At 35.9% G+C, this 21474-nt stretch overlaps 1 protein-coding gene across 1 annotated transcript; it reads right to left on the reverse strand.

The window, feature by feature from the left end:
* Positions 1-1186: 1186 nt before the first annotated feature.
* Positions 1187-7085, reverse strand: LOC18448848 (cation/H(+) antiporter 19). Its single transcript, XM_088862600.1, has 4 exons — positions 6642-7085; positions 1872-2224; positions 1397-1841; positions 1187-1288 (listed from the first exon to the last, which is right to left on the reverse strand). Exons 1-4 carry the CDS (start codon positions 7083-7085, stop codon positions 1187-1189), a joined length of 1344 nt encoding a protein of 447 aa, XP_088718726.1.
* Between the last annotated feature and the right edge of the window lie 14389 nt (positions 7086-21474).

Raw genomic sequence — 21474 nt, forward strand, 5'->3', positions numbered from 1 at the left:
ATTAATATTAATAAAATTATAAGAAAAATAAATTCATATTGGAATATTTGTAATTAGAAACATATAATTGAGATATTCATGAAAAACTTATAATTACTTTGTTATTATTTTATTAGTAATCTTTTATAACTATTAAAGGCATCCTCAGGTTAAATTGGTTCATTAATTCTTTCTATTTTTAATTGTAAATTTTAACATATAACTATATTTAATATCATCTATAGTTTTAAAGAATTTGAGTTTAAAAGTATGGTCATAAAATTTGTATATGATAAATAGATCTATACGGTTCTAAATCGCTTTTCTTTTTCAAATCCATAACTTTTGGCGTCAATGGATAGATCTGTAGGGTTTTGCAACTTCAATCCTCCTTTATGATGAATTTTGAAGGGGGGAAGATACACAAATACTATTCCTATTTATAATTACTAATAAGGTTCTTATTGATTCATCTTTTATATTTGTATACTCATTTGCCAATGTTTCTATCATCCAAATCATTTTATTGGAAATTAATTTCTCTTCTCCTATCCAAGTAATCCCTAACTTACCTCTTGTTTTGTCTCAAAGTAGCTTATCTTGGTTATGATAACTTGGAATTGATTTCCTTTATGTCGATTAAGCATGCATGATTTTGGTTTCATATTTCAACTTAAGTTTTACCCCAATCAAATTAGATATATCTCTGACTTAGTTCCTTAAAATAAGTTTTCTAAACATGTTTAAAGATGAAAGTGTTCTACAATAACAAGGGATTTCTAATAAATTAATGGAAATGGGCTACCAGGTTATTGAAGCTATTCAATTGCCCATTAATAAATGACCTGTCGAAATCCTAACTTTTAAATCTATCCAAAACAGCTTTGGTAGGCCAAAATTAGAAATATCCATGCTACATCCAAAATGGGGATTGAGGAACAATTGTCATCAAAGAAACCATAAAAGAGACCTTGTCAATGCATTATAAAGTATTTACCTTTCTTTGTATTCACATGTTTACCTTTAGGAATGGGCTCCAGGCATAGGTGGTTGGTAGGTGTCGCAAGATGATGTTTTGGGTTCTATTCCTACCACAGGCAGCGGACTCTTTCCCTACTGACCTACCAAAAAAATTTACAGGAAATTCTGATTGGCTTTGTCAAATTACTGTGGCTAAAGTTTGCCAAAACTTATATTCCTCTAGGCACTATCCTGGGGCACCTTTGATTACTACTAGAACTGAACTAGTAATGGAAAACTCTGAGGAAGCCAATAAGTCCCCTTCAGGCCCTAGCTCCGGGCAGTCTCTCTGGCCGCTAAGGATCGTGGCAGCTTATGCTCCCTCTCCTACGATGAACAACGTGCACTCAGCATCCAATGCCTGGAGTTCTAAAATCATATATGCCCTCGTCCTCACCGTCCTTTCTTCGTATGACATAGCTTTGGTGTCCTTATGTGTCCTTCTCAAATTATTCAGGAAACGCACAATTGTGAAGCTTACATGTGGGTGTTCTGCCAGTCTACAGCCCAATGCCACTGCCTCACGGTCATTGGGGCCCCCAAAGAAGAGCCCATACACATTGCGGTTTTGGGAGATGCGGGAGGCAGACCTCAACATGGTGTCGCCAAGCCCCCGATCAACAAGCACACCCACTGGGCAGGGTGCATGGCGTATCACCTTTTGATTGAGCTTCCTAAACCTTGAGTTTCGCTCCTGCATCCTGCCATCGACCCTCTGAAGCTTGTGGAAGGGGAGGAGAATTATCGAGGTTTGCATGTCCTCGGCACTACGACATACTTCCTCATGCATGTTGGAAAAGAAGGAGATGGCACTGCTACCACACACTTGGACATCCGAGTCCCTAGCATATGCCTAAAACACAGAGTCCATCTTCTTTGTATCCTCGCCTACTAACGCATCTGATGCATCATGTCGATACAGTAACTGGGTGGCCGTCTGCTCGTTGTACTCGATCAAGTGCATGCTATAGATGGAGAGAGGGGAGTCACTGGAGCCACAACATGTCTCGATGAGGCTGATGGTGCTAGGCACGTCGATGATGTCATGTAGGCACGCCAGCAAGCGGAGCTCAGCCACGGGCCCTTGGTTTTCGATTCCAGGGTGCTTGTAGGTGAGTTCCAACTTATTGGTGGCCCACATGACATCAAGTACAGTAGGGGCTACAAGGAAGGCACTGAGGATGGAGCTGAGCATCACAACTATGAGACACCCGAAGTTCAACATCTAATTGTAAATCACAAAAACACATAATGTTAAAGGGATTATTTCTGAGTCAACAGAACACAGTAATATGGTGTTATCATTGGGAAGTGTACCATATAACAAAGGTGTTTCGCATTGTATTTCTCTTTATTTCCAAATATTTCAAAATTTAGTATTAACAAAAATAAATGGTCATTAGAAAATGGAAAAACATTATCTAAGGTGTCAACCATATACTATTGAAGTAAGGAGCACCTTGAAAACCCATATGCCGATGGTACAGAACCTTCAATTGATTATCTCAACTCGAAATGTATAGATGTGAAGAAAGAAAGGGAAAATATCTCAATACACCCTAGTTTAGTGTACCATTTTCTAGTAGACCCACGTATTTGAAAACTATATAATAGCACTAGTTTTTCAAAAAGTTTATCTTCCAACCCACTAACCCCATTGCACTCTATTTTTTGATATATTTTCATCCCAAACATCTTAAAAAATGACGATTCTTTCACTGTCCCTTTACCGTTTCTTTTCGCTTTTTCCTCTTAATCTGTATCACATACTTTTTCTCTCTCTCCCCACAACCCCCCTCTCTCTCCTCTCGCCCCTAAACCCTCTCTATCACCTCTCTGCTCCAAACCATCCTCTCTCTCTCACCTTCTCCCCCATATGCCCTCTCTCTCTCCTGCCTCTCTCCCCAAACCATCTCTCTCTCTTTCTCTCTCATCCAGAAGCCAATGGGGACATATTACAGGATTTGATCTATCTAGACTCATTGTTAAAAAATACCTTTTCGTTTGATTCTGCAACTTCAATTCTAGTAATACATCGCCTTTGTCAGATTAACTAATTAGCAAGGGTAATCCATTGTCTTTGATTCTGCAACTTCAGTTCTGGTTACTAGAGAGAAGGGAGACTCAATGATGCAATGACATTATTTGAGAGAATCGTGAATGGAAGTTGTGAAAAACCTGATGCCTCAGCTTACAGCATTATGGTCATAGGGCTTTGGGAAAGTGGGGACTTATCAAAGGCATTCTGTATACTCAATCTACATAAGCTTTTGTGGCTTTAACTTTCATAATTAGGGGTATGCCATAGTAAAGCTTTCTGAAACAGAACTACATCTTTTAACATAATTTTGAAGCGTACCTTACTTCAATAGTATAAGATTGATACATTGTACAAACCTCACCGTTAGGAAATATACATATCAAAATTTCTTAAAGCAACCACCATTTTGTTTCGGCGAAGAACTATATCAAAATTTTGGAAATATGATAGATAATTTCTCGAAATAGAAAACAGTGTCATGTCGAGTGAAGAAAAGAATGTGCAAACACTTTTTCCACCCCTTTATTACCCAATGGGAACATTTTTTTGTCAAAATTATGGCGAGCAATCCCCCTCAGCAGCCCTTTTTTTTCCAGCAATGACAACACCAAACAAGATAAAATTCACACATATTTTGAAACATTTTTTCTAGAGCACATATATTGTGCTTCCATTTATCTACTCCCTTAGTCAACAAACCTAGCTACGTTGATTTGTTTAAAAGAAAAAAAAAATTGAGTTTTGATTTGTGACAGTTAGGTCTAGCCCTTCAGCAATTAGACAATCCATATTCAATATTGAGGCATTAGTTTTTTCTGGCACATAGATTCTATTTTGGTAAACTTTTATTTTGTTGAGATTATTCTATGTCTTGCAAAGATTATATCTCCAAATTGGAGATCTAAAAATTATCCCTAGCATATATTTTGTCCAAGGAAATAAATATATAATATACCCCCATATGAGTAAATAGTTATTCTCACTCTTATCTTCTTCTCCTAGCTTCTCTCCCCCTTGTCTAGTGTTGAGATTGCCGGATAGGTGGGCAATTGCAGGAAAAAAAATGAAGGGCTGCTGAGGGGGAGTGGTTTTATTGTAATTTTGGCAAAAATGGTCCCACACGATATTATAGGGGTAGAAATAGTGTCTGTACGTAATTTTCCCATATGAGTTGCATGTCAAGCATCTCATGCATGCAAGACAAGGGGATCCTCTATACCCTTTTTCATCACTTTAGTGGGGAAGGCATTTAGCTTGATAATAAAAAATGTTGAAGAGAGATAAGGTTTTCAAGGCTTTCAGGTGAACATTTCAGGTCCTTGTATCTCTCATCTTCAATATGTTGATGGGACTTCATTAGTTTGTGTGGTAGACATTGACCAAGTTCTAAAGATTAGAAGGTTTCTTAGATGTTGTGAGCTAGTTGTGGGCCTTAAAGTAAATTTTGTCAATTCTTCAATTATTGGTGTCTGATGTCATGAGGAGTTGGTTATAATTTTGGTTGATGTTATGAATTGTAGAGTGGAAAATTTTCCAATCAAATACTTGGGGATGCCTCTATCACATTCTAGATTACCTAAGGAGGTTTGGGATCCAGTTGTGAAGAGAGCTAATGTGAAGTTGGACATATGGAAGATGAAGCATTTATCATTAGGGGATAAAATTATTTTGATTAAATCTCTCTATCTAACCTTCCTATTTACCAAATGTCTTTACTTCTAATGCCTACTAACATTATCAAAAAGTTTGAGAAGCTTATGAGGAATTTTTTGTGGAGCGCAGATAATAAAGTGAAGAATTACCACTTGGTGAGTTGGGATATAATTTGTACGCCGAAAAGAGAAGGAAGGCTAGGCACTCAAAAGTTGAAATTAGTTAACTAGACTCTAATTGCTAAATGGTGGTGCCGTGCAATAGCAAAATGAAAACCAGCTATAAATTGATGTGTTGGTATCATAGTACGGTATTGATCCTATAAATCAACTCATTGCTAGGGGCAATGGTGGATCATAGCAATCTTTTGTGCGGAAATCAATTGTTTCTATGAGGTCATTCTTGATTAAGCATACAAGATGGTTGGTAGACAAAGGGGATGCAATTCTTTTCTAGCATCATAAATGAGTAGGTGAAATTTCATGTAAATTGTTATATCCAGATTTCTTCCAAAGATGTGGTCAACTATTCACGAAGTTAAATGAGATTGAAAATCCAAATGGTCAGTCTGTGCGGTGGATTATTAGTTGCATGCATAACTGCCTATGTCACAATGCAGCTGAACAATTTATGGAATTGTTGAAGGACTTGGAAGAGGTTTATATTTCAAACTATGCGAATGATGAGAGCTGGAGACTGATAGCTTTTTTTGGATCAAAATTGCTTACCATATTCTCTTTCATGGCCATATTAGATGGAACTTTCCTAATTTGAAAAATATTTGGAAGGGGAAAATACCACATAAAGGACATGCTTTTATTTGGGGTGTTAACAGTCGACAATCTAAGGAAGAGAGATAAAGCAATTGTAAATGTTTGTTTCTTTTGCAAGAGTGATGAGGAGAATGGTGATCATCTATTCTTTCATTGCCCTTATGCTTACTTTTTATAGTGTTGGGTAATGAAGAAACTAGGTGTTTTTCTGGTACTTCTATCATTGGCTTTTAATATTGTTAGAATTCCGAAAGTTAGTGATATTACTTGGGATATTTTTTGTGGAATTGTTATTTGGGAGCTTTGATTAGAAAGGAATAGAAGAATTTTTGAAGGGGTAATAATGGATTTACAATAATTAAAGAATAAAATCTTGTTTAGAGTATGAAGTTGGTTTATTGTTACTAAGGAAAGGAGAGGTGTATCAGGGGTGGACGTTGAACAAAATAAAGTGCATTTGGTTTCTTTAAGATACCTTAAGGTAAGACTGAGATGTATTTGGGTCCCACCAATGGGGAGTTGCTTAAAACTAAACTTTGATAGATCGTCTTTTAGAAATCCAAGCAGGGCAAGGGTAGGTGGTGTATGTATAGTGGGGGGTATGCAATATTTCAATATGCAGGTCCATGTGGTGTAGTTACAGCTAACCATGCTGACATGCAACATCGTTACAAGGGGTGTCAATTAGGAGGGAGAAAGAATTGGGAAAGAGGCTTGTTATAGAAGATGACTTATTTAATGTCATCAACTAGCATAATAAATCCTCTTAACAAGGCGGTTAAGGTCACTTCGGTTAAAGGAAATCGAGCTTAGTGAGTTTTAACCATGTTTACAGGAAGGCCAATTCCACTTCCGATAATCTAGCCAAGAAAGGCGCATCTTTAGGCTTCCTAGTTGTTTCTTATCCGTTGTTCTAGACCGGGGATATATGTAATCGACTTTTGATTTAATAATAAGTACTCTTGTCAAAAAGAACAAAAAACAAAAAAAAACAAAAAACAAAATTTTCAAGGATTTTTTCGCAAGTTTTTACGAGAACGTCTTTTATTGAATCCACCTATATTTCTAGTCGAAACCATTCTAAGCAAGTTGCACAAAGTATTTGTTCTCTATTGCCCAATTGTTTCATACGAAAGTAGAACTAAAGCAATTGAAAGGTGAGGGAGAGGACTTACCTGTTTCTCAGTGCCAATATTGATGAGCATCAAGTCTGGAAAGCCCCTAGAGTTGAGAAGAAAACCCTGGAGGAGGGCCTCATACAGGGGGCTCCTGTAAGCCCACGCCACAGCCAACGCTGAAGCCACCTTCACAGCCATGCTCAAAATGGAGATGCCCCATATTGCCAGAACAGGCATCCACGCCGCTATATCCGTCGCCTGTGCCGGTGTATGCTGGGCTTTAACAAGATACCCTGAGAAGGTAACATACAGAGGCAAGGCCACCAAGCCAACCGGGTAGTAGAGCTTGTCTAGCAACGCGGACGCCACTCCTTTGTCCCTGGGTATTACCATTCCTAAAATGAAGCTCGCAATAAGGCTATGGTAACCCACCACCTCCTCGACTGCAGCCCACAGAATGACCATGGTCATAACCATGATCAGCTTCGCATCATTTGCCATGTCCAACATCAAGCAGCTCATGCAAGGACCCAACACGACATAGCCCACGATTGGGTAGGCCAAGACAATTAAGGGTTCTAGTAGGCTTCCTGTTATTGCTGCCTCAGACACTATTGGAGTTAGAGTAACTAGTGTCAAGATGGAGAGGCAGGCCACATCATTTAGCAGAGACACCGCGGCACTCAGTTGGCCCACCTCGGTCGTGCCCAGCTTCATCTTGGTGGCCTATTGGATCATTGCAAGGGAACCACTACTGGCAAGGAAGAGTGACAACATGAACTGAAACTGCCATTGGTTGGCGTCAAGGTCTATAATCTTACGAATAGGGTCCGTCATTGCAGCCCCCATTGCAGCAGAGAGCCTCATGTTACCCGAGTATATAATATAAACTGATAAGGGTTCTAATGGGTCATCCCTTGATGATGTTGGAGTATGCCCGGAGGAGTGAATCGAGGGACCATGTGACCCTTGTGTGTGATGGTGGCCTTCATAGACGGGGGGCCAAACCTTCATCCATGTACCATCACACGGCATGCATACTGATAGACCGTTTCGAGAAAGCAAGTCATCTTTCAGGGTGAAGCGTATGCATGTGTGAGAGATATCCCTATACGTCATAAGAGCTGTGGTCGCATCTGGCCTGAGAGACCTTAGCCCATTTCTAGGGGAGAACCTGAAATCCACAGACATAGATTGCGACCCCTTGGCTCATCGACCAGACTTTGGTGATCCAATAATGAACCCCTACATGGACTGTGGGTCATGAAAAATGCTGGGTCGGTTTGATAAAGCAAGAATTGTCTATAGTCCACAATTGAATGTGGAGTGCCCCAATATTTGATTGATTTAATTCCTAGAGTGTATGGATTATTTTTTCATCTAATGAATTTAATCATGTTTGTTTTATGATATATATGATTTTAAAATTATTATTTGAATTTTTCTATATCTCTGGATATTTTATTTATGAAATTTGGATTTATAAAATCAGAGATATTGATTTTATATTGATTTAAATATTCAAATAAATTATAAAATTATTTATTTATTTTTAAAAATATTTAAAATTACATGGGGGTCCATTGTGTACATGAGGCTATGAAAGCCTCGATGGTGGGCCCATGATAGCCTCTCATGGGTGGCACGCCCCACCCATTTAGAAGCTTTTTCTTTTTGTGATAAGTGATTTTGGCATATAGGCCAAGTTGCTAAATGTTTTAGAAAGGTATTGGCTTGAGGAAGATTTGAATGAATTTTTTGAAAGCATGAGAAGGCTTGTGTATTATTTTGGTATGCTCAATATTATATTTAAAATTATTTTATTTAATTTCTATTGATAGAAAAATAGTTTAAGAAAGGGGGATAACGGTTCGAGCACCTTTCATAATGTTGATGGTTCATCTATGGAATGGATGGCTTAAATCTCTCACCCTACAAGTTACCCAAAATAAATGATTCATATTCAATCTCACAAAAAGAAACAAGCCAAAGAAAGACTTTAGAAACCCTAATCTTGTTCAAAACCTATAAAAAATGGATTGTCTCTACCCAAAATCTCTACACATTACTTTTTTATCTCTCTACTAAGAAAGTTTCTCTCTCTCATGAAAGCCCAAAAGGGGCACGCCCCACTCTCTCATCTTTGATCTCTCTTACCCACATTATGAAAGAACCTAAGGGTTTAGGTTATGGGGTTCTTCTCTTTCCCAACTCTCAACTATAGATTTATGGTTAAGGGTTTTAGGGTATAGCAAAAAGTGAATCCATCTCTATCAAACTAGGTTTCTAAAGGAATTCACCTAGGGTTTGAGTTTGTGATCAAAGGGGTTCATGTTTTATTGGTGTGGCTTGGCCTAAACTTGCTTTCCCGATTGAGATTGAAGGTTGATCATTGATCCCGCGTCATTGGATGGTGGTCACTCGGTGTGAGATGTAATATGCCTGGTTGAGGTAATCTCTGGTACTCTCTTTTTGTTTCTTGTCATATTTAATTATATTGTCTTTTTATTTCCAAGCATAAGAATTGTGGATATTTTTTTTGTTTAAAGAAAAATGGTTTAATGACATCAAGGTTTTTAAGATCTTGGATTTGTTAGTTTTATTTTCTTTGAAGCAAGAATTATTGTAATAAGACTGCTTGTAAGTGATCTTTGCCAAAAAAAAAGAAAAGTGGTGAAAAGAAAAAAAATAAAAAAAATATATTCTCCGACAAGATAGCATCGGTCTTTCTTTCAATGGGGCTCCAAGCCTCACATCATTCCATGACAATGGTCCTCCATAATAGATAAAATATCTTTGACCATCTTTGGTTAGGAGGTTTAGTTATCACATCAACAGAGAAAAAAATGATGCTGCTGACACTCTTGCGAGGCTAGCTTTCTCCTATTTTTTTTTTCTCTCCTCTCCTTTCTTTCCCTTCCCTCTATCCTCTCTCTTCTATTTTATTTTTTTGTTGTTGTTCAAAAATAAATAAATAAATGAATGGGAGAGAATGTGGAACGTTGTTAACCTTCTGTCCCACATCACATATGTGGCAGGGGACAAAGGGCAACCAAGTGCTTTGCGGCTTACCCCTTTAAAAAGGCAAACTGCGCAAAAGGTGCCCCATGGAGGTGTTTGTTTGGCCCAATATTGGTGGGCCAGTGATGCTAGCATACCGATTTGAATTGGTATAGACCGGCTTAAAGTGGCCAGTTTTAGGGAACACAACCAGTTCTCGATATATTTTAGAATTCGGTTCAACTATAATGATTTTCGATCTGAATCGACGATTTCCATCTAAACCAATGATTTTTCAAAAGATTGGTGCATATGTAATAATGCAAACTGCAGCACTCATTGATTTTATTTTATTTTATTAAAGCGGGCTTGAGCTAGTCTCGGTCAAGATGTTGACATCTCCGATTCTATGTCTAAAATTTCATATTTTTCCAATAATTGCCTAAAATAAGAAAAAATAGCTTGATATATTTCTTTTAAAATGAAGTCTAAGCACTTGTGTTCCAATTCCAAAAATGTTGATTTTGAATCTCAATTGAAGGTTAGGAGGTGAAACACAAATCTTCATGGTTTAATATGGTACTTAACATCAATTTATAAGCTTGTTTGCCATATTTGAGCGCGTCTTCATGGGTTTAATATGGTACCCAAGATCAATTTATAAGCTTGTTTGCCATATTTGAGCGCGTCTTCATGGGTTTAATATAGTACCCGAGATCAATTTATAAGCTTGTTTGCCATATTTGAGCGCGAAAATATTGAACACTTAGTCAAGCGAAAGAGCTACTCTGGAGGATTTTTCGAATTGACATTATTGGATCCACCTAACAATCACCAAACTATTGTTTTTTAAAATTCACCGCATTTAGATTTTGAGTTCTTAATACTCATATATGAGCGAGTAAATTTGGACAATCACTATTTAATCTTGGAAGTTTATCTTTTTCAGGCACATATAGTGCTTTGCGTTTTTTTTTCCCTTTTTTTTGAAGTTAATCATTAGATTGATTGAAGAGATTATGCCCCCAAAATTTAAGGTCCTAAAAATGGGCAAGCTTTTTATGCTTTCCTGCTGCCTAAAACTTATATACTTCCCCTTATCGAACCGCCCATTCTAGATAGAGGGCTAAGATTGCCCCAATCACAATATCACGTCTCTACACTATTTTATTTTAAATTTTTTTCTATAAACTATTTTTACACGAAATTTTGGACGTCCAATCCTCTATTAAATTCTCACTAGCAAAAAATATAAAAACAATATTTCCAATAAAATAAAATGGCCAAAATACCTATGAAATATTCAAGGGGTATTTTGGTCATTATATTTTATCGAAAAATTATTTTAAATATTTTTAATAGGTGCACCCTAATGAGAAGATGACACTTACCAAATTTCATATTCATACAAATTGTATAAAAAAAACTAAAAATAAAATACTTTGAGACATTGAATCTAAGATCAAGATCAAATGTTGAGTGGCTCTCTTGATCAAAATTGGATGGCTGGATGGTAGGGGAAGCATAGATCTTCTATGCTATAGGGGAAGTATAGAAACATTTCCCCCTAAAATACTCTTAAATTGAGTTATACATGAGGGAGTACGAAATCTTGGGCTTTTTATACATGCCTGCATTTTCAAAAGCACCTTTTCATAATAAAATTGGATGCCTTTCATGCAATGGAACTTAAGGAAGGTCCCATCATTGATTAGATAAAAAGAAAATACATCTTATTATCACCTATTAAAAAATAATGCCAATGGGATGGCAACATGAATCCTAAAAAGGGCATGGTTTCTACGAGTCCATATAGAAATAAGTCACCTCTTAAAAATCTATTTTTGAGGTTTAATTTTTAAGGACATATAATCTTTAACATAGAGATCATAAATATGATAAAAAAAAAAAAATTTAAAAATAAAAAATAATAATTTTATTAAAAAAACATTTGGATCGTTAATTTCAATTATTTTTAAATGGACTACGTATTTGCATCCATCTTTAAGATGGATGCTTTATACCTTTGGGACCACAAATGTAGAAATGTGGTCCCTACCACATGAAACAAGTTTCCTTCTAACATAGAGCAAAAACATCAATGGAATATTTAATCCTCCATCCTTCGGTGAAGACTTTTGGTCTGTTCCGCTAATCATGAGTAAGGTGGACCATAGACAATCTTATCAAGAGAGGTAGGTCTTGCCCAATGTTTGCTTGATGTGCAAAGAAGATGGTGAATATGTTTCACATCTTTTGGTACATTGTCGCTTTGCTTCGAAAATTTGGGAATTCTTTCTAAATATGTTAGGATTCAGGGTGGCTTTACCTCGGGATATGCTGGGTATTATATCACAACTGGACTTTCTGGCCTTACGGAAGTTGGGGTCTATCTTGTGGGAAATAATTAAAGTGGCAGTGTGTTGGGAGATATGGAAAAAGTGTAATCGACGCATCTTTGAAGGGATTGTACTTTCCTTTGATTGTATCCTTGAGCATATAATCCATACCACTTGGACCTGGCTTTCTGTCACTAAAGAAGGTAGGGGTATCACTGAGATTAATGTAAGGCTAAACTTAGTGAACCTTGGTTTCTCTAATATGGTAAGGACAAGGCATGTAGGTCGGTGGTTACCTCCTATTCAAGGGTGCTTAAAGTTAAACTTTTATGGTAGTTCCCTTGGTAATCCAAGCGAAGCAGGTATTGGAGGAGTAGTACGAGATTGCGTAATTCACAGCTTTGCTCAGAAGACTATTGTTCATTAAATCTATGAATTTGGGGAATTTCATCGTGGTGGAAGACGATTTTTTAAACGAGATAAGCTGGTGTAACAAAGAGCAAAGAGTTCCTTGGATGCTTCGGTCAATTTTTGGAAGAGTGATGGATTTGGCAGAAATATTGTTTATATCTTCCCATCATGTGTATAGGGAGGCCAATAGTATTGTCGATGGTTTAGTCAGAAGAGATGTTTCGCTTGAGTCTATTCTTATCCTGAATGATGTAATTCTGGTCTAAATTTTAGCAATAAAATTTTATGACTTTGGTCAAAAAAAAAAAAAAGAGTAATATGGATTTCTCATCCCCACTTTTGTGAAAAACACTATACGCTTGCGAACCCCATAAGAGAAAGCTATTTTACCCTTTTCAAATTGACTTACTAAGGGAAAAAAAATTTGCTAGAGGAACCACACTATGCCTATATCTCTCTCTCAATAATATACGATTGTGATGTAGCTAAGAGCAAGTAATTTAGCTCTCTCTCTAGTTTAGAACTTGTTTGGACACTCCAATGTTCAGTTTAAGAAATAGTCCTTCTTGCCTTTATGGGCAACCTTGAAAAATTTTATTTGCTTTTATGAGAATAGATGAAAAGAATGTTTTGTCCACTTTTGTAGTCTTAGGGGCATTTCGGTGGCATATATAAATAAAGGGATCATATATTATTAGATTAGTTATTTTTTGTACAAGGAGATCACAATTATTTTTATACATTTGGTGTAAAATCCAATAGATAAAAGGTGTGTCACAACATTTGAGAAATTTATTTCGGACTTTGTCTAAAGAATGATATCTCCTCAACTACCCGATTTCAAATTTAGCATCAATGATGATCGTGACCTCTTTGTTTCAAAAGCAATTGGTCTTATTGTATATATTTCCATAAATAAATAAAGAGGGTTAAAAAAATTAAGGATCGCTATGAATTGTGGTATATTATGCTGAGATGTGTATCACTCTTTAAATGGGTAAGAAACTAAAAGGGAAAACTTACTATCCATCCCTACCGTATATATTTTAACTACATCCTTCATCTCCCAGCCGTTTGATCTGAATGAATGGTTGAAGTGGATTATATCATAATGTCGCACCTCAACACCATTTTATTTTAATTTTTTTTTAGAAATGATATAGATGCCAAATTTTAGGGAGACTAATCCTCTCTTAAGGCTGCATTTACAAACAAATATTCTCAATAAAATTAAATGATCAAAATATCTCTGAAAGTTTTAGGGGTATTTTAGTTATTTTACTTTTTAGAAATATTTTTTTATAAATTTTTTTAGGTTCACGCCTTTGAGATGATGACACACACCGAATTTTATATTGATTTGTAGAAAAGCATTAAAAACAAAATGCTCTTAAAAGTTATATCAAGATCAAATGGTATGGTCAATGCCTCACTTATGATATAATAATTGAAGCTATTCTAGTTGCTCTCTCAAATCAAGTGGCTAGGAGATGAGAGACATATGTAAAATATATAGGGGGAAAATGTATGGTAAGTTTTCCCAAAACTAAAAACATGACTATTCACAAAATTTAATATGCCCAAATGGGAAAAAGGGTTTGAGAGGTGAAAGCAGTTTGAGAAGGAATCAAACTTGGGCTTGAGTGGTTAGCAGCTTACATGCAGTTCACTGCATTTCAAGTTCGATTCCTACATCTGAACTACCAAAAAAAACAAAAGAGTACTATGAGAGGGAAGGCCTTCGAAGTGAGGCATATGGTAAGAGTGTGGAGTCTTGAAATGTCTAGGTATGGGATCTTTAACACATGATTTTAAATTCTGAATCTCTGATTAAGATTTTCCTTCATTAGTTACTCTACAACCAACCTGATGGTTTATGAAGCTCTAGGGCGATGTTTTCTGAAGCTCTAAGGCAATGTTTTCTGAAGCTCTAGGGCAATTTCAACAAAATTGCAGGGTTTTTTATGAAAGTAGACTTGGGTACTTTTCATCTCCTTTAATCACTTAGCTCCTCGCATATTTAGTTTGCAGTTCCTCCATGATTTATTGGGTACATTGAAGAGATCTTGGAATTGATATCTCTCTCTCTTATCTCTCAATTTTCTTCTCACACAAACAAGAGCAACAACAAAAGAACAAGAGAACGCAACGTCACCATAACTGCGAAGATGGGGCAGTCGAAAACTTACGAGGAGCTCAGCCATGGTTTGAGAAAGGCGAATGAGCTTGAGGAGCATGCACAAAAGGTGGACAAGGATTTGGAGAGCGCACAACTACGAGAACAGGAGGAAGAGCTTCTGTTCATTCAATTTTTCTACAGAGGAGAAGATGTTTGCAGGGGTGCCTCAGGCTGAGGAGTTGGTTGCACTTGCGGCCATGGCTCCCCGGCACCTCTGCTCACGCTCACGGGTCTCACAGGGTGAAGCACCATGGCTTGGGTTGGTGCAGTGGCTTGGAGATTGGTTGATGGGCTGAATGTGCTTTTCGGGGCTGGGGGCTCCATTGCCACAACATTCCACACATAAAGGCTCCGGGCTTTGAGCTAACAAACCAACCTTAGCTGGGCTCTCTCTTTCTAGGCCAAGGTTCCTCGTCAAAGTATAACAATGCTATTAATGGGAAGAACAATGCTCATCGTCAGATATTATCTCAAGTTTTATTGTTGCCAACTTTTAATTTCGTGATCTGCATAGCGCTGCAATCTTAAATAATCAAGTCATGCGCACCTTCAAACTGGTGGAATTTTGCGAAAGCGTTGATAAATAATTTGATCAGAAAATAAAAAAGAAATATAATAGAGGTGAAGAGGAGGCAGTATGGACTCAATGATATTTCACTTTTTCATTGATGTAATAGAAATGATTTTGATAACAAAAATGTATGTCTTTGGGGACCATAACCTTCTTTTTAACTTTCTTTTATCGTATATCTCTCCATTTTTTGATGGATTTTCGGATTCCCTAAATATGTTGAATGTGGCCCCTTTTTATGGTCTTCCACCGTCCATTTTTTTTCACCACAACGTAACCAACACACGGTGGAATGATGTGGAATAGTTCTGGAGAGAGAGAATAGAGGCGGTGAAGGTGATGAGTTGGAGAAAGAGAGAGAGTTAAGTGGTGATTAGCGAGACAATTGTTTTTTTTTAACACAAACTTAGTTATGAGATGTAATTTTGGAGTTGAAAATTCTTGAGATGGCACGAAAATATGTTTTCATCTCTAATTATAAAATTTTAAACTCTAAAGATGGAGTACTACATGAATATCTAAATTTAGAGGTATACTAGATACGACAATCTTGGGTGAGATAGATGAAAGCGGAAGATTTGAACATAAAAGTCTTTCACTAAATAGCAAATGTTAGGAGTAGAATCTATCATGTTAATGGGATTAAAATTGGAAAAATTATAGATACCCCAAAATGAACTTTGTAGATATCATCCCCAATACTTTTAATATCACACCCTAGACCCAAACATTGTTTTTTTATATATTTTACTCCCCAGTCAAAAAGTTAAAAAACTTAAGACTAAAATGCTCTTATCTTCTCTCTCTCTCTACCCACCATCTCTCTCTATCCACCCTCTCTTTCACTCTCTCTACCTGCCATCTCTCTCTTTCACTCTCTCTAACCGCCATCTCTCACTCTCGCTACCTGCCCTCTCTATCTCTTTCTCTCTCCACCCATCCTCTCTTTTTCTCTGATCCACCTTCTCTCTCCTCTCTTTCTCTCTCTAGAGAGATTTCAAGAGAGTAGAAAAAATAGGCATAGAGAGATTGGAAATGAAATTTAAAGAGAGACGACAGGTAGAGACAGAAAGAGAGAGGACGTGTGGAGAGAGATAGAGAGAGGACGGGTAGAGAGAGTGAGAGAGGGCAGGTAGAAAGAGTAAAAGAGATGACGGGTAGAGAGAGTGAGAGAGGGCGAGTAGAGAGAGTAAAAGAGATGACGGGTAGAGAAAGTGAGAGAGGGTGGGTAGAGAGAGTAAAAGAGAGGGCGGTTAAAGAGAGTGAAAGCGATCGCAGATGGAGAGAGATGGTGGGTAGAGAGAGAGAGAGAAGAGAAGAGTATTAGTCTCTAGTTTTTTGACTTTTTGACTTGAGGTAAAAAAAAGAAAAAATGATATTTGGGAGCGTGTGATACTAAAAGTATTGGAGGAAGATATTTACCAAGTTCATTTATGAGGGTATCTATAATTTTTCCATTAAAATTCAAGGAATACAGCAGGGGAAGGTAGCAATAATAAAGGAAGCAATAGCTTAGCATTATAATAAAACCCTATTAGAGGAAGTGACATCGACCGGGTACCATTCCGTCAGATACCCTTGGAAAAGGGATGCAAGTAAAATTGGAGTTGTTTTAATTTTAAATTTTATTATTCTTTTGTTTATTTTTCTCAAGTATAGGAACAGCGATAAGATAAATTAAAGTTGGAGGAAAATTTTGGTGTGTGACTTTATGTTGAGTTATTAAGAGGATTTTGGAAACTAATCTTGAAAAGGTAATCTTGGTAGGATATTTAGATAGATATGGATTTAGATATGGGATGGACAAATGAGAGATATGAAGGCGCCTATAGATGAAAGAAAATAGGGGAAAAAGTTTGAGAAAAAATAGGGAGAAATTTACGTGAGAGAGGAAGGGAGAGTTTTTGGGTGTGGGAGAGAAAGGTTTAGAGAGATAAGAGAATTTTATTTATTTTTGGTTCTTTTATTATTTGTTTATTTTCCCTAAGTCTATTTAAATAGAAAAGTCCCTCATTGTAAAGATTAGAGCATGAAAATTGAGTAAATTTGGTCTTGTGAAAAAATTGTTTTTTGGGTGGATTCTCTTGCAAACCTTGAGAGATGGTATATTCTCTCAACTCTTTTCTTTTTTTTTTTTTCTTTTTTTTATTGTTCAAGTTTATTTTCTACCGCATCAGTTGATATCATAGCAAGGAAGATCAAGAAATCCAATTTTTTTTTGCAATGCTACCAAAAGCTAATCAAGCTAATCCTACTCCTATTATAGCCAATCACTGGGACAAGTTATAAAAAATTTGACTAAAGCCCTAGAGGATGGTCGAACCAAAGTATGTAAAGTGAATTGAGGGATGCAACGAATGGATAAGAGGTTGCAACGATTGAATAACAATGTGCATCATGAAGACTCGCAGCCACATTGATCTTGCATCAGTAGTCCAACGACAAACTCATGGTGTTTATTTCGAGCACAACAAAGGAATTTACTGGCCAGATCCATGTCATATAGAGCAACTACGTGACTTTGGTATTAAAGTTGATCTCCCGAAATTTTATGGTAAGCTCCACATCGAAGTTTTTATTGATTAGCTAAGCGTAGTTGAGAATTATTTTGAATGGAGTGAATTGCCAAAGGAACATATGGTTAAAATTGTTGCAACCAAGCTCCACCGGTATATTGCAGACTGGTGGGAGCAAGTCCAACAATCCCGACTTTGTAATGGAAAGGGAAAAATTACCAATTGGTAACAGATGAAAAGAAAATTGAAAGAAACGTTTCTTTCAAGAATTTCATAATCTTCGACATAATGAAAAAGAAAAATGGAATATTATACTTAGGAGTTTTATCGATTAATTGCTCATAATAACCTCTAAGAGACGGAAACATAAAAAGTTGCTCGTTATGTAAATAGCCTTCAACCTATCATAGGGACGACGTTTTTCTATATTGACCATGGACTTTAAATCAAGTTTTTCAACTTGCTTTGCAAATAAAACCTAAATACCAAAGGACAACCAATAGCGAATTTACACCCAAATGAGGTTTTACGCCAACCGAAATTTAATGAAGAAAAAAGAGATGCGCAAAGTTTACGTGTTAACGATGTCATGAACCAAGACACTGAGCATAAGAATGCCCAAAAAAGATGAAAGAGGTACACTTGGCTAAGGAAGATGATGAAATTCAAGAACAAGATCAAGTTTTAAAAGTGATCTTGCATAGTGATGAAGAAGATCCAATTTCAATCAAGCTCAAGGTCTAGCTTTTCCTAACCCCGGGAGAATGATGCATATAAAATTGAGGTTATTTTAATATTTTATTTTACCATTCTTTTGTTTATTTTCCTTAAGAACAGGAAAAACGATAGAATAAGTTAAAGTGGGGGGAGGAAATTTTTGGTGCCTAACTTTATGTTAAGTGGGAGGATGTGCATTAGTTGTTCCAAGGATTTTTGGAAATAGATAGGAACTAATCTTGGAAAAGTAATCTTGGTAGGAGATTTAGTAAGATTTAGATAGAAATGGATTTAGATATGTGAAGGATAAAAGAAAGATATGGAGGTTGTGTAGATGAGAGAAAAGAGGAAAAATAAATTTAAGATTTATGTGAGAGAGTTTTAGAGAGAGAATACAGTTTTATTTATTTATTTATTTCCTAAATTTTTTTTAAAGGGAAGAGTCCTTCATTGTAAAATTCAAATAACGAAAATTGAGTGAATTTGGTTTTGTGAAAATATCATTTTTAAGGTGGATTCCTTTGCAGTCCTTGAGAGATGGTATATTCTCTCAACCATTTTCTTTTTTTATTTTTATTGTTTTGGTTTATTTTCTCCCTACATCAAAAAGGCTAAATAGCTAAAAAGACCATTCAATGAGGGAAAAGTTAAAGAAAATTGTTTCATACGGGTTGAACCGTATTTCTACATATGCAGTCCAGAAGTATAAAACATCTATTTTAAAGATAGATGCAAATATGTGGTCCATCTAAAAACAATTGAAACTAACCGTCCACAAGTTTTCTTAATAATTTATAGTTTTTAAAATTTATTTATTATTCATATTCATGATCTTCATGATAAAGATTACATATCTTTAAAAATTAAGTCCAAAAATCCATCTCAAAAATAGATTTATTAAGGAGTCCGCATTTCTACACGTACGGGCTTGGCCGACATGCTAACCGCGTCCAAAAGTTAAAGCAGTAGGTTTTGGGTTTGCAAATGCAAATGACTCGAGGCCAGATGGTTTTTTGATGACCTTCATCCAACATTTCTATAATGTTATCAAACAAGACTTAATGCAAATGGTGAAGGAATTTTATCATAGAGGAATGACAAATATGGTCACTTTTGTAAGATTAAATGCTCTAAATGATATAAAATCAATCAGACTGAATAATAGCAAATATATTGGCCACTAGGTTGGAAATAGGTGTTTCTTAACGGTAACGTAATTATATTTTTTTATAAAAAGAGTAATTTATATGCGGATCTTAAAATTTTTTCTAAAATACAAAATATTTCATTTATAGGTGAAAATTATAAAGAAGGTCGGTTAACCTGTTTTTTTTTTTTCAAAATTACCCCTTGATATGAGGACATCCTCAGATAGAATTTTAATTTTTTAATCTTTTGTTTTTTCATTAGTAGGGCACTACCTTAAAGCTTGGAGCATTGCCATACTAATGGAAAAACTAAAAAAAAAAAAAAAATCGGACCACCTCAAATTGATGGGTAATTTTGAAAAAAAATAAAAAAAGTTGAGTTGACCGACTTTCTTTGTAATTTCTGCCTACAAATGAAGCATTTCATATTTTAGAAAAAAATTTAGGAACCGTAAGTACATCACTCTTTATAAAATGGAGGCAGATAATTGACAATATTATTATAGCTCAAGAATATATATATTCTAAAAAGCTGGAAAAGAAAGCATGGTCAATATACAAACTAGACCTATACAAAGTTCAAATTGGATGGCTTGGAGTGAATCACAAAGTCGAAGAATTTTTAGTTTGAAACTTTGTGTCTATTCAATGACACCCGTAAAACTACTTATTTTGAAATTTAAGGGACGAGAATGATTGTGATATCCATATATAAAAGATAAATGGAATGGCCCAAAATAGGCCATTATTACCTGAAAGGACAAATCCTTGATTTTTTTTTATTTTTTTCCAAGTTTGCATCGGATCAACCTCCATACTCTCCATTTTTTGTCATGTTTGCGTGTGCCTGGTGATTTTATTTAAGTGAACTAAGTTATCTGATGTTAGAACCATCGAACTGCATTCTGCAATTTTTTTTTTTGTGAATTAAGCAGTCCGATGTTAGAATCATCAGACCGTATTCTAGAGATTTTTTAGGTGCATTTTGTTATGTTGATTTTGTTTAAGTGACACATGGGATCTTGATTAGAACTTCCCTTTTGAACTTGACATGTCAACCTCCCATTGCGCATTCGGTGTTGTAATTGTGTAGATCCATATTGGCCCAATGTTTTGCTCATCAATTTGGGATTGATCAAGATTTATATGTGTCACGACTTAATACAGTCAGATAGCCCTCAATTTTTCTTTAGCAAGGTTCCTCATTATCGAAAGAGTTGACTAACACAATGGGAGTCAAGGGGCTTGCCACTGTTTGGTTCACATCAAAGGATCCAACAAAATGCATTTTAATGTTTCGAACATCGGACCGTTTAGTTCACTTTAACAAAATTAACAGAATATGGTCCAATGGTTCTAACATTGGATCAATTGATTCACTTAAAAAAATCAACAGAATGTGATATGATAGTTATAACATCAAATCGCTTAGTTCACTTACACAAAATCACCAGCCGAATGCAAACATGGCAAAAAATGAAATGTATCAGGGTTACCAAGCGGTTTGATGTTGGAGCAAACTTGGAAAAAAATTAAAAAATTCAAGATTCCGTCTTTCTAGATAATAACAACTTATTTTCGGTCTATTTCGTTATAACAGGACTAAAATTCAATCCATAGGTAAATTTCTCAAAGATAAATAGTCTCTTTGTGGGCAATCCTTTTACTCTTGGTTAAGGCTTTACCCTAGGGGGTAAATCCACAGTATTACCGCTGAGGGGGTACAATATATTGTGGCAATTAGGAATAGGCTCCGTGGTAATTGTTGATCTTGATCTCTCCATCATTCTCTCTCTCCATCGCCACTTGCCTTCCCTTCTCTCTCTAACATCATCTTTCAAATTTTATCATAGTATCTAATCCTTCAAATTTTATCATAGTATTTAATTTTGATGTAAAATATTTTTAGGATTATCTCAAAATTTATTTTTATATTTAATTATAAAATTTTAAAATTTTAAAATAGTTAAAATCAAATAGATCTATAATCATATCATAATCTTAAAAAT

Source organism: Amborella trichopoda, chromosome 3, assembly GCF_054954075.1.
Source record: "Amborella trichopoda isolate Santa Cruz 75 chromosome 3, AtrichopodaSantaCruz75HAP2 v2.0, whole genome shotgun sequence".
In the NCBI taxonomy this organism is placed as follows: domain Eukaryota; kingdom Viridiplantae; phylum Streptophyta; class Magnoliopsida; order Amborellales; family Amborellaceae; genus Amborella; species Amborella trichopoda.

Bases quoted from the DNA above. Each gene is read 5' to 3' on its own strand.
- LOC18448848 (XM_088862600.1), bottom strand. From the start codon at position 7,085: ATGGCAAATGATGCGAAGCTGATCATGGTTATGACCATGGTCATTCTG. The intron at 2,225-6,641 runs GTAAGTCCTCTC...ATTTACAATTAG, and splicing joins ATATTGGCACTGAGAAACAG to ATGTTGAACTTCGGGTGTCT. The intron at 1,842-1,871 runs GATGGACTCTGT...GGCATATGCTAG, and splicing joins GTAGGCGAGGATACAAAGAA to GGACTCGGATGTCCAAGTGT.